This window comes from Acomys russatus, chromosome 30, assembly GCF_903995435.1.
Source record: "Acomys russatus chromosome 30, mAcoRus1.1, whole genome shotgun sequence".
NCBI classification, from domain to species: Eukaryota; Metazoa; Chordata; class Mammalia; order Rodentia; family Muridae; genus Acomys; species Acomys russatus.
Genome location: NC_067166.1, coordinates 40,526,173 through 40,538,648, shown reverse-complemented (window position 1 = coordinate 40,538,648; position 12,476 = coordinate 40,526,173). Strand labels below are relative to the sequence as shown.

Below are 12,476 nucleotides of genomic sequence, written 5' to 3'. Positions count from 1 at the left end.
AGGTAAATCCTACTTCCTTGTCAATTGTTAAGCTAATACTGGTCCTTTATGGCCATGTTTACCTTGGAGGAATCCTTTGTTTTCCCTCCCTTCTTTGGTGCTTTGGAACTTGAAGTCTTCTTGCTCTTCTCCTAAAGCAACAGAAATGTAGTAAGGCTACCTTGTCATCAGTCCACAGAGAAATTGACCACATCTGCCAGCAGATGAGCCCGCACTACTCTGTCTAGCAGCCTGTACACCCACAAAATAACGGAATAAAAATGGGTAGCTTGGTATTGATTTTTAAAATAACAGTGAATATACCTATATTTTAGCTAGAGCATAAATAAGGCTACAGATAAGAAGGAACTGTGGGTTGCACTGGTGTTCAATATATACCATTATTTCATAACAAGAACCCTGAATATACACACACAATTTTATTTTAGAAAACTAGAGGTTTAAAAAAAATCAGAGCTTTTCTTTACTTAGGCTGACTTTTATGTGACATGGAAGAAAACAATAAAATCAAAACCACAAACACCTGTTTTCAGTGTTAGGCAAAGAAATGAATGTAACAATGAAAATGGTTACAGAAAGCTGTATAGACTCCCAGCAAAAGCACATTGACCAAAGAAGAAACAAAAGGAAATAATGAATTGGGAAGGAGTGGGGGGAAAACAGGAGAGAAGAGGAAAATGGGAAAGCAAAGGGGGAAAGGGGAAGAAGAGGACAGGAATGGAGGAGAAAGAAACATTAGTTAGGAGTTTCAAGGAGAGAGAGGCAGAGAGAGTCTGTAAATTAAATCACTTGGCATAGTGATTCAGTCTCAAACTGTATTTTTTTTTTAAATTAATTTATTCAGATTACATCTCAATTGTTATCCCATCACTTGTATCCTCCCATTCCTCCCCTCCCTCCCTCCCTCTTTCATCCTATCCCCCTCCCCTAGGTCTATAACTAAGGGGGACCTCCTCCCCCACTATATGGTCATAGGCTGTCAAGTCTCATCTTGGTAGCCTGCTTATTGTTTCTCTGAGTGCCACCAGCCCTCCCCACCAAGGGGAAGCAAGCTGTATTTAGAAACTGCTGAAACAACAGCAAACAAACTGCGACACCCACCCTTCCTGTTAAGATTCTGCTCCAGTCTACCCAGCAACTTGTGGTGATGTCACTGTTTGCCTGCCACTAGGCGTGGCCCCTACCCAGGATTATAAAAGGACAAACCCATCTACCTTTCTTTCTCTCTTTTTACATCTCCCTCTTACTCTCTTAACTCTCTTTCCTCCTCTCTTTTACTCTTCCTGTGTTTCTCTCTCTCTCTCTCCCTCTCTCCCTCCCCCCCTCCCTCCCTCCCTCCCTCCCTCCCTCCCTCCCTCCCTCCCTCCCTCCTCTCTCTCTCTCTCTCTCTCTCTCTCTCTCTCTCTCTCTCTCTATCTCTCTCTCTGGGCCCTTCCATTTCCTTCTCTCCCCATGCACATATAATAAACTTCTCCATATCAGATCTCTTGCCTGGCATCTTATTTTTAATCATTAAAACGTCCTTCTGTGATCTATAGGTTAAGTGCCTCACAATTGTTGAATTACACATTTGTTTTCACTCTGAGCAACAGAGTTACTGACACTTTCAAAACAATGTCGCAACCAAAAATGGCTTTGGAGATTACCGGCCCAGTGAAATGCTGTTAAGCTATGTTTGCATGAGGACAATTTTGTAAAGTTATTTACTGACACAGACAAGAAAATACATTGAATAATGGTATGTGGACAGTAGAATTACAACTTTTCTTTATTTTAAGGTTCTCTATAAAATGATTCTACTCATTTTACACTAAAATTCTCATCGATTTTTACATCAAAGAAATCAGGATGGAAAAAGCATAGTACCTTTGCTGTCCTCTGTGAGGTCTCTGTAGTTGAGGGGCAGCTATCCAAATCTTCTGAGAGGGCATCAATGGGGTCCTGGTCCTGATCAGGCTTCTAAGACATTAGTAGAAACACTTGGAGATAGCCAAAGAGCAACTTCTCACATACTTAAAAGTAGAATATGTTTAAGAAGAAAAGCTCTCTGACACTTATTTCCTAAAAACACTATCTAAAGAAGACATAAGAGTTGGAAACCTAAGCATCTTTATTTTCTCATTCCTTTTTTTAAAAAAAGATTGTCTCATGTAGCTGGAGCCAGCCTCAAACTCACTATGTAACCGTGAACTTCTTATTTTCCTTAGGGTTTTAGGCATTTTCATCTTACATGGTTTACCACAAGTTTTCTCACTTGGAAATCTGGTACTAATTTTAGAAGCTCTTGTGAGAAATAAATTAGAGCTAGTAATATAGGCTTTTCTGCAACCATTGGCACAGGACAAAATATTTAAGAAGTTTCGTTTCTTTAAAGTTTAAAAGAAGGTTACATCTGTAATAAAAAGGATGAAAGTACACATCATAGTATTTACCTTTGATTTCTTTGTCAGTGATTTCTCTGGTTTGCCCTTAAAAACAAGGCAAACTTTTGGTTAACCACAGATCTCTGTATAGGTTCAATCGGTCAAAGACAGTATTTTTAGAATCTATTATTCAAAGACTATACAGAATTGATTAACTGGGCACCTAACCCATATCTCTATCAGATCTTCACCTTCAAAGCCATTTCAGTAGCCACTGGGTTGCAAGGATCTGATTCTGGAAGTGATACAGAGACTATGTACTAATTTTCTGCCACCAGATATTAAAATTTATACCCACAAGATACTTTGATGTCTTGTTTGGTTGGTTTGAATAGTCCTGGTAATGAACCCAGAACCCAAGCTCCACTGAGCCTCGTCCTCTTTTTCCTTTTATTTTTATTTTTATTGTTGTTGTTTTGCTTTAAAAAAAAAAAGTTGCCCAGGCTAGCTTTGAATTCCCAATGTTTTCCTCCTTAGCCTTCCAAATAAATGATTATAGGCCTACATCAAACCTGATGCTCATATTTTTCAAAAGCTGAAGATTATTTTCAGGCAGGAATAATAAGCACCACAAACTAATAGAGTTTTTATTCATCTTAAGGCAAGAGCATTAAATGAAACACCAACGATGGCAAGCCAGATAGTGTAGCAATGCCAACACGGGGGATGCAGCATGCAAAATGCCTGTAATACTTAGTGCAATCAGAACAAATGACTCCACTTCCAGCAGTAACTGAGGCTTTGGCCAGGGAGGGGCTTCCCACCAAAGGCCTCAGAACAAACCAATGCAACTTGGACTCCCTTGCTTCCATTTCATAAGCAGGCCTGGGAAGACCATTCATCCTTTAACAATCTAATAAGAGTTAGACCAAACAGAAAGGGGGAGGCACTCAGATTGGCTTAAGAAAAAGCCAAAATCTCGGGACTCTGCAATGGGGAAACAGACCTGGTGACCACAGAGAGCACTTTGCCTGCCTTTCAGCTCTGCAGTGCTGGTGCTAAGAAGGGAGGCCAGGGTGTGAGGCTGTCTTGTATATCTGGCCTTTCAGTTCTTCCACCACAACTCCTCCTCTGCTCTCTTTATACAGAGACCGCTTCCTTTGACATCTCATTGATTCTTTAAGTTTTAGGGATTTTTCTAGAAAACTTAATTCTTAACTATATATTTCTTGGAATCGTTGTTAAGAACTGGTAAGCATTACTCAACAGTGTTTTTACAGCAGGGCCAAGAACACGGATGCCCAACAAGACCATCTCAGATACATATAGAAGAGGGGTGGACAGCCCACTCGCCAGCTCTGAAAGGACATTAAGAGGACTCAGTTATGATGGGTTTTTATGCTACTGTCAGAATGCAGCTTCCACTCTGTTCCAGAGAAGTCCTAATGAAAGAGTTCATCGCAGTGGCCTAATCTAGGCCGTCTGCCTTAGTTTACCTGTCCATCCTTGTCCAGGAGATGCCTGTATTCAGGTGGGATTGTGTCATCTCTTTCTCCCAGTTTCTCCCTATGTTCTGCTTTGATTTTTTCCTACAAACATTGGAAAGATAAAATGTTCATTTCCTTCTTTACTTACAAAATATAATTCAAAGTGTAGAAACTACAATTTTTTGTAGTTTTCTGAAGCAAAACATAAGGAACAGAGCAACAAAATAAGCAGAGAGCTGATGAAAAATGTGAATCCTTTATTTTTTCTATATGTCAGTCCATATTTGTGAATTTTCAACTGAAAGATCAAATTGTGATCCTCAGAAACCATACTGGTAGCTAAAATCCCAAGGAAATAAAATATGTTTTTCTGACTGAATTTGCTTTTCATTTTAAAATTCGAGTCCCCATGTGTTGGCAGACAGGGGTAATATTTACAGCTCTATTTTGAAGCACTGATAAGACGGAAGATAGAAGGGACTGACGCCTGCACTTCCTGCTGCTGAGCAAGTCATGCCCATCCTGGCATCCCCACCTGTCGGGTTCCCTGAACTCTATCACAGAGTCTGTGGAGTACAGATTTATCTCTGTGCCGCATTACAATTTAGGTTTTAAAATATAGGTTAAGTTAATCTCAATATTCCTACATTGATAATAGAATGACAATGTCCTGTCTTTGTGAAATTGCTTCTCTTTTATTATTTTTGCATGATTTGTGTGTGTGTGCATGTGTGCACGTGCGTGTGTGTGTGTGTGCATGTGTGCGCGTGCACGCGCATATACCACAGGCATGTGCATGCAACAGCATGCACATAGAGAACAACATCGAATGTCATTCTTCAGCTTGCACACTCTTTGATACAGGGTCTGTTGTTTTTCCAATGCGCCCGCCAGGCTAGCTGGTCCACAAGCTTTCTACAGCTCTACCTTCTGTGCCTGCCATCTCTTTGCAAGGGCTTGAATTACAGACACTGGCACTACCAGACCAAGGCTTTGAACTCATATTGTAAGGCTTGTGTATTAAGTACTTTACCCCCTGAGCCTTCTCCCCAACTCCAGGTACTTCTTGATTATAAAATATGATCAATTCAGTTGAAATGGCTTGTTATATATCGTCCTAGATAGTAATGTTTATACACACTGTATATAGTGCAGAGTTAGTTCACTGTGTCCTTCTAGATGTACCTCTGCAGAGTCAAAGTTCTCACACAGAGTTTGAATTCAATTCAGTTATGCTTGCAAAAAAGTACAGGGGAAGCCTGTGCTAAGTATGTGATCTCCGCCACTATGAATGCAGAATGCCCACTCAACAAGTCTATGTCTTTTGGGTAGTATGTCCTAACTCTCAAATAAGACCAAGACAAAATACTGGAAGATAAAAACCTTAAACAATTATACAGCTATGCTTTCATTTCATAAACAAAATGTTGCCTGTAATGGAAATGGAATCTGTACCATAAACATAGTCATCAGTGAGAAAAAGGGAAATGCAATCTATACCATAAAACAGGAAGAACAGGTGGAGTGGCCCAGCTGTCGCCACCTCCAGACATCGCCAGAGTATCCTTCTCCTCCATGGAGGGGAGGGGACCATCATTACCTTCACTTTATCATCCAGAGGCTTGTTCTCGTTTGGGTCAGGCTGTCTTTCCCCAAGACTGTCAGCAAGTTCATCCACAGCTTCATTGAGGTCTTTGTCTCCCTGATAAATAATAAAGAATTCTGAATTGGTGACAAGCTGCCCAGACTGCTCAGGGAAGTCACCCAGGAACCCCATCTTTTTAGTATGGTCATTTAGAAGGAATCTCATGAAAATACCGCCAGGTTAAGAAGCCTTAGTGGAAGAATCACAAGCCGAACCCAAACAAGTGACCTACATCTGATCTAGAGGTTCCGAAAGCAAGCACATCACTGTCCTTCCATTGAGAAACCAAACTCAGTTTTAATCCACTGATGAAGTCAGACAGCTCACAAGCAAGAGTTTTCAATAGAGCATGAATAGGGGTGGGGCACATGACAACATATAGCCACAAAACTCAGGACCATTAACCTGCCATTTCTTGGAGCACAGGCCCCTCAGAAATATGGTTAGTGTCATTGAGTGAAGAGGGTTCCCAAAAAGCCTTCAGAGAACTTCTGAACTAGTGGGAGTCTTTTTTGTTTTGTTTTTCCTTTACCTCCAGGAAATCCATGAAAGCTAAACCGAAGACATTAGTGGGAGATATTCTCAGGAAGACACTGACCACTGAACTGTGGTGATAGTTCAAGCTAACCAGAACAATATTTGAGCTAAGGTAATTAACCTCCCAAGCCTGAGTTTTCTCAGCTGGGAAAAGTGAGTCACGCTGCTGAGAGGACTATATGCTGACACTCAGTAATAATAAGGAAATAATGCACAGCTTTCAACCTTGTTATTGTAGTAAAGTCCAATGAAGATTTTTTTCAAACTATCTTAACATAATAGGATCAAATTGTTGGTTGTCCATACCTATATGAATTTAGTTTATATTCATACAGATTCCATTAAAAATATGTTTAACATCTCTGTTATACAAGTTACTCTGCTGGGCAGTGTCCTGCAGTGTTCTGTGAAGGTCCCCTCATACTTTATCCAGTTTTATTTGCTGTCCATAGGGAATCCTCTTGGTAACACAACAGTATGTATGTTTCGAGAGAATCAAGTGGATGGAAGCTAAGCTAGAGACTTTTAACACATTGCTAAAAAGTGAATGGAAGCTAATTACTGAGACTAAAAGCACAGCAAATGTTTCTCTGCCGTTATTAGTTGTATTCGAATGTTTCTCTGCCGTTATTAGTTGTATTTGTTTTTCTAGGTCATATGAAGGATTTCCTGCAAGGGTGATTTAATCATACAGCTTTTTAAAAGTATATCTCAGAATACTCTGCACATAGGCAATTTTTAGGACAGGCTGTTAGACCCAGCAAAGAAAATCTGCATGAATTATAATAGTTTAGTTGACTATAGTGCTTACGTACCATTCACTGAAATAGGTTTTCACTTAGTTTTACTGACATTCTACACACACACACATGAGAGAGAGAGAGAGAGAGAGAGAGAGAGAGAGAGAGAGAGAGAGAGAGAGAGAGAGAGAGAGAGAGAGAGATGTGTCAGAAATAGAAAGAGACAAAGACAGGGAAGGGAGAAGGAGAGAGGGAGAAAGAGACAGAAACACACACGCAGAGCATTTTGCTTGTTTTAAGCTAGTCTGGGCTTTGTCATCTGTCTCTAGATATTTTCCAATTATCTTGAGCTGACCCAACAGGATAAAAACGCATCAGAATCTAAGACCACTGCATTCCGGAAGCTTTGATCTCACATCAAAGGAAAGGCAGGAGAGCTGACCTCACTAGGGGAACTTCACTTTGTAGATGAAGCTCTTCTCTGAGCAGAAAGGATGAGCCTGGGCTAAGGACAGCCTGGGCTAAGGATAGCTACTTTGTCTTTTTGTGTTCAGTAGGTAATGTATGGTTTGGCACTACAGACAAAGAAGTCAGGAAAAGCTTTGGTGCCACAGCCCTGCCTCACAATACATAAATAATTAAAGCAATACTGATGCTGTGGATTTTTTATTGCTAATAAGACAATGACAAATTATCACTGTTGATATAGTGGAAGAACAATGGTTTCTATGAGACACTTGTCATGTTTTTCTTGGAACAGCTCAAATGCTGAGCAATTTCATACAATAAGTCAGATTAAATTACAGCATGGATCAGTAAAGACAGAGGAAATCAGTTTTGAGAAAAACTAAGGTCAATTTTTTTTCCTTTTTTTTTTTTATTAATTTATTCTTGTTACATCTCAATGGTTATCCCATCCCTTGTATCCTCCCATTCTTCCCTCCCTCCCATTTTCCAATTATTCCCCTCCCCTATGACTGTTCCTGAGGGGGATTACCTCCCCCTGTATATGCTCATAGGGTATCAAGTCTCTTCTTGGTAACTGCTGTCCTTCCTCTGATGCCACCAGGTCTCCCCCTCCAGGGGACATGTCAAATTTGAGGCACCATAGTTAACTGAGAAAGTCATATCCCACTCTCCACTCAACTGTGGAGAATATTCTGACCATTGGCTAGATCTGGGTAAGGGTTTAAAGTTTACCGCCTGTATTGTCCTTGGCTGGTGCCTTAGTTTGAGTGGGACCCCTGGGCCCAAATCTGCCTATCATAATGTTCTACTTGTAGGTTTCTAGGACCCTCTGGATCCTTCTACTTTGCTATTCTCCATGCTTCTCTCATTTAGAGTCCCAATAGGATGTCCTCCCCTCTGTCCCAGTTTCCTGGTAAGTGAAGGCTTTCGTGGGACATGGCCCTTGGGCTAGTATGCAGATATAAGTGAGTATATACCATTTAAGTCTTTCTGCTTCTGGGTTAACTCACTCATTATGGTCATTTCTAGCTGAATCCATTTATCCACAAATTTCGGGAATTCCTTGTTTTTAATAGCTGAGTAGTATTCCATAGTGTATATGTACCACAGTTTCTTTATCCATTCTTCTACTGATGGACACTTAGGCTGTTTCCATGTTCTGGCTATTATGAATAAGGCTGCTATGAACATGGTTGAGCAAATTTTCTTGTTGTGTGCTGGAGCATCTTCTGGGTATATTCCAAGGAGTGGAATAGCTGGGTCTTGAGGAAGCCCTATTCCCATTTTTCTGAGATAGCACCAGATAGATTTCCAAAGTGACTGTACTAGTTTGCATTCCCACCAGCAATGAAGGAGTGTTCCTCTCTCCCCACATCCTTGCCAGCATGTGGTGTCACTTGAATTTTTGATCTTAGCCATTCTGATGGGTGTAAGATGGAATCTCAGAGTTGTTTTGATTTGCATTTCTCTGATGACTAACGAGGACGAGCATTTCTTTAAGTGTTTCTCAGCCATTTGATACTCCTCTGTTGAGAATTCTCTGTTTAGTTCCAAGCCCCATTTCTCAATTGGGTTATTTGGTTTGGTGGTGTTTAATTCTTGAGTACTTTATATATTTTGGATATTAGACCTTTGTCAGATGTAGGGTTGGTGAAGATCTTTTCCCAGTCTGTAGGCTGTCGCTTTGTTCTCTTGACAGTGTCTCCTGCCTTACAGAAGCTTCTCAGCCTCATGAGGTCCCGTTTATTAATGGTTGACATTAAGGCCTGGGGCCGTTGGTGTTCTGTTCAGGAAGTTGTCTCCTGTGCCAATATGTTCCAGGCTCTTCGCCGCTTTTTCTTCTAAGTGACTTAGTGTCTCTGGTTTTATGTTGAGGTCTTTAATCCACTTGGATTTGAGTTTTGTGCAAGGTGACAAATATGGGTCCAGTTGCATTTTTTTACACATAGAACTCCAGTTACACCAGTGCCATTTGTTGAAGATGCTATCCTTTTTCCATTGAATGGATTTGGCTTCTTTGTCAAAAATCAAGCGACCATATGTGTGTGGATTCATATCTGGGTCTTCGATTCGATTCCATTGATCAACCAGCCTGTTGCTGTGCCAGTACCATGCTGTTTTAATTACTATTGCTTAATAGTACAGTTTGAGATCAGGTATGGAGATTCCTCCGGAGCACCTTTTATTGTACAAGATTGTTTTAGCTATTCTGGGTTTTTTTGTTTTTCCATATGAAGTTGAGAATTGAACTTTCAATGTCTTTAAAAAGTGGTGCAGGTATTTTGATAGGGATTGCATTGAATCTGTAGATTGCTTTTGGTAGGATGGCCATTTTTACTATGTTGATTCTCCTGATCCATGAGCAAGGAAGATCATTCCATCTTCTCAGGTCATCTTCAATCTTTTTCTTCAGAGTTTTGAAATTTTTTTCAAACAAGTCCTTCACTTGCTTAGTTAGAGTAACTGCTAGATATTTTATATTGCTTGTGGCTAATGCGAAGGGTGTGGTTTTCCTAATTTCTTCCTCTGCAAGCTTGTCATTTGTGTATCGGAAGGCTACAGACTTTTTTGAGTTAATTTTTTATCCAGCTGAAGGTGTTTATCAGCTGTAGGAGTTCTCTGGTGAAATTTTGAGGGTCACTTATGTATACCATCATATCATCTGCAAATAGGGATAATTTGACTTCCTCCTTTCCCATTTGGATACCCTTGATCTCCTTTTGTTGTTTTATTGCTCTGGCTAGAACTTCGAGTACTATATTGAAGAGATATGGAGAGAGTGGGCAGCCTTGCCTTGTTCCCAATTTTAGAGGAATTTCCTTGAGTATCTCAACATTTACTTTGATTTTGGCTATTGGCTTGCTGTATATAGCCTTTATTATATTGAGGAAAGTGCCTTGTATCCCCGATCTCTCTAAAACTTTAAACATGAATGGGTGTTGGATTTTATCAAGTGCTTTCTCTGCATCTAAAGAGATGATCATGGTTTATTATTTTCAGTTTGTTTATATGGTGGATTACATTGATGGATTTCCGTATATTAAACCATCCCTGCATGCCTGGAATGAAGCCTACTTGGTCATGATGAATGATATCTTTGATGTGTTCTTGTATTCCGTTTGCAAGTATTTATTTAGTATTTTTGCATCGATGTTCATAAGAGAAATTGGTCTGAAATTCTCTTTTTGTTGAGTCTTTGTGAGGTTTAGGTATCAATGAGACTATGGCCTCATAGAATGAATTTGGTAATTTTCCATCCATTTCTATCTTTTGGAGTAGCTTGAAGAGTATCGGATTAGCTCGCCCTTGAAGGTCTGGTTAGAATTCTGCACTGAGAACCATCTGGCCCTGGGCTTTTTTTTGGTTGGGAGACTATCAATGATTGCTTCTATTTCTGTAGGGGAAATGGGACTATTTAGCTTGTTTATCTGTTCTTCACTCAACTTTGGCAAGTGAAATTGATCAAGAAAATCGTCCATTTCTCTTAGATTTTCAAATTTTGTGGCATATATGCCTTCAAAGTAGGATCTTATGATTCTTTGTATTTCTTCAGTGTCTGTTGTTATGTCTCCCATTTCATTTCTGATTTTGTTGATTTCAATACTGTCTCTCTGCCTTTTAGTTAGTTTGGCTAACGGTCTGTCTATCTTGTTGATTTTCTCAAAGAACCAGCTCTTGGTTTTATTGATTCTTTGGATTGTTTTCTTAGTTTCTAAGGTCAATTTTTAAACTAGCAATTAAGATACATACACAAGGTTCTGATACAGTAACAGCAACATCAAGTTCCTAGGCTAAAGTGAAACATTTTCATGTTGGTTCATCAACTCACAGACATGACCTTTCATCTCAGCAATCACCAATCTAAGTCTTTCTGTAATACAAATTGCCAAATCTTTCTAATAATTTTTCTTGTTTTCATGTGTGCTAGACATACGACTTATTTTCTCTCTCGATGCTGTTTAAGAATATTCCCCACCGGGGGTGGTGGCACACGCCTTTATCGCAGCACTCAGGAGGCTGAGGCAGGCGGATGGCTATGAGTTCGAGGGCAACCAGGTCTACAAAGTGAGTCTAGGACAGCCAAGGCTACACAGAGAAACCCTGCCTCTAAAAACCAAAATAGAAAAAAAAAAAAAAAGAAAAAGAAGAAGAATATTCCCCAAGGAAGGTATGTTGCTTACCTCAGGGTCAGGCGGTGGGGCTGCTGCGTGGGTGCTAGGAGCAGGCGTCCGGGAAACTACTTCAGAGATGGCAGCAGAAAGCTTGGCATCTTCAAATTCCTTTTATTAAAAACAAAAAGGATTATTAATATGTTGCATGTAAGGCTATAAACACAATATCACCATTTAAATTGCAACTCTTAAAACTGCTTTATGGCTGCTTTTTCCTTTTATTCAAACACATGCCTTATAGCAAACTTTAAAGTACTGGTTTTTCTTTTTCTTTCCATCTGTATAGTATTTTTATAATTTCTCATTTCTATATTTTAGATCCTTTTATGATTATTTATGTGTATGCCTGTGTGTATCTGAGGGAGATTGTGAATTTGAGTGAAGTTGATCATGAAAGTCAGAAGATGGCATTGGATCCCTTGGGGCTGGAGTTACAGAAAGTTGTCAGCCACCATCGGTGGGTGCTAGCAACTGAATTTTGGCCCTCTGCAATAAGAATGTGTGCTCTTAACCACTGAGACATCTGTCTATCCATTTCTATTTCACATTTGTTAATTTAAATGTCATTTAACAATCTTCTAAAAGTTCCTGGCTCGTTTATGTATTTCTTGTTAGACACTGGGTTAGTAAAAATTTTTTTAAATTATTTTGCAATTTTTGCTCTATATAAGTTATAGACGTTTGGTTTTGGTTTTTTGTTTGTTTGTTTGTTTGTTTGTTTTTGTTTTTGTTTTTCCTTTCAAATCCTTTTCAGCTTAGCCTCTTTTTAAATAAATTCAAGGTCAGAAGTAAGATGTAATGGGAAGTGCCAATGGGATAAAGCCTATCAAAATGATGACGTTAGCATCTGGTATAGCCTATAGTTAGTATATTCCACCGTTGACCATTTGCCTTAGATGGCCAGAGGTTTGGGGATGCCAAGTCGAGGACTCTGGGGCGTTAGAAGGAGGCTTATAGCTTCATCTCTGGTGTGGTAGTTGGATAAGAGAAAAACAGATATTTAAAAATTGTGCTATAGTCACTGACAAAAGGTAGGAATTTTGTGGAAGAGGAATTTTAGACTT

General features: G+C 39.6%; 1 protein-coding gene across 1 annotated transcript in view; it reads right to left on the bottom strand.

The window, feature by feature from the left end:
• The window catches only part of Cast (calpastatin), a 103,096-nt gene that overhangs the window by 5,103 nt on the left and 85,517 nt on the right, over positions 1–12,476 (bottom strand). The window contains exons 23-28 of the mRNA XM_051172503.1: positions 11,422–11,520; positions 5,451–5,552; positions 3,856–3,952; positions 2,433–2,485; positions 1,867–1,959; positions 63–131 (exon numbers count right to left, since the gene is read on the bottom strand). Coding sequence (XP_051028460.1) covers positions 63–131; positions 1,867–1,959; positions 2,433–2,485; positions 3,856–3,952; positions 5,451–5,552; positions 11,422–11,520 — 513 coding nt within the window. The remainder of the gene's footprint in view (positions 1–62; positions 132–1,866; positions 1,960–2,432; positions 2,486–3,855; positions 3,953–5,450; positions 5,553–11,421; positions 11,521–12,476) is intronic.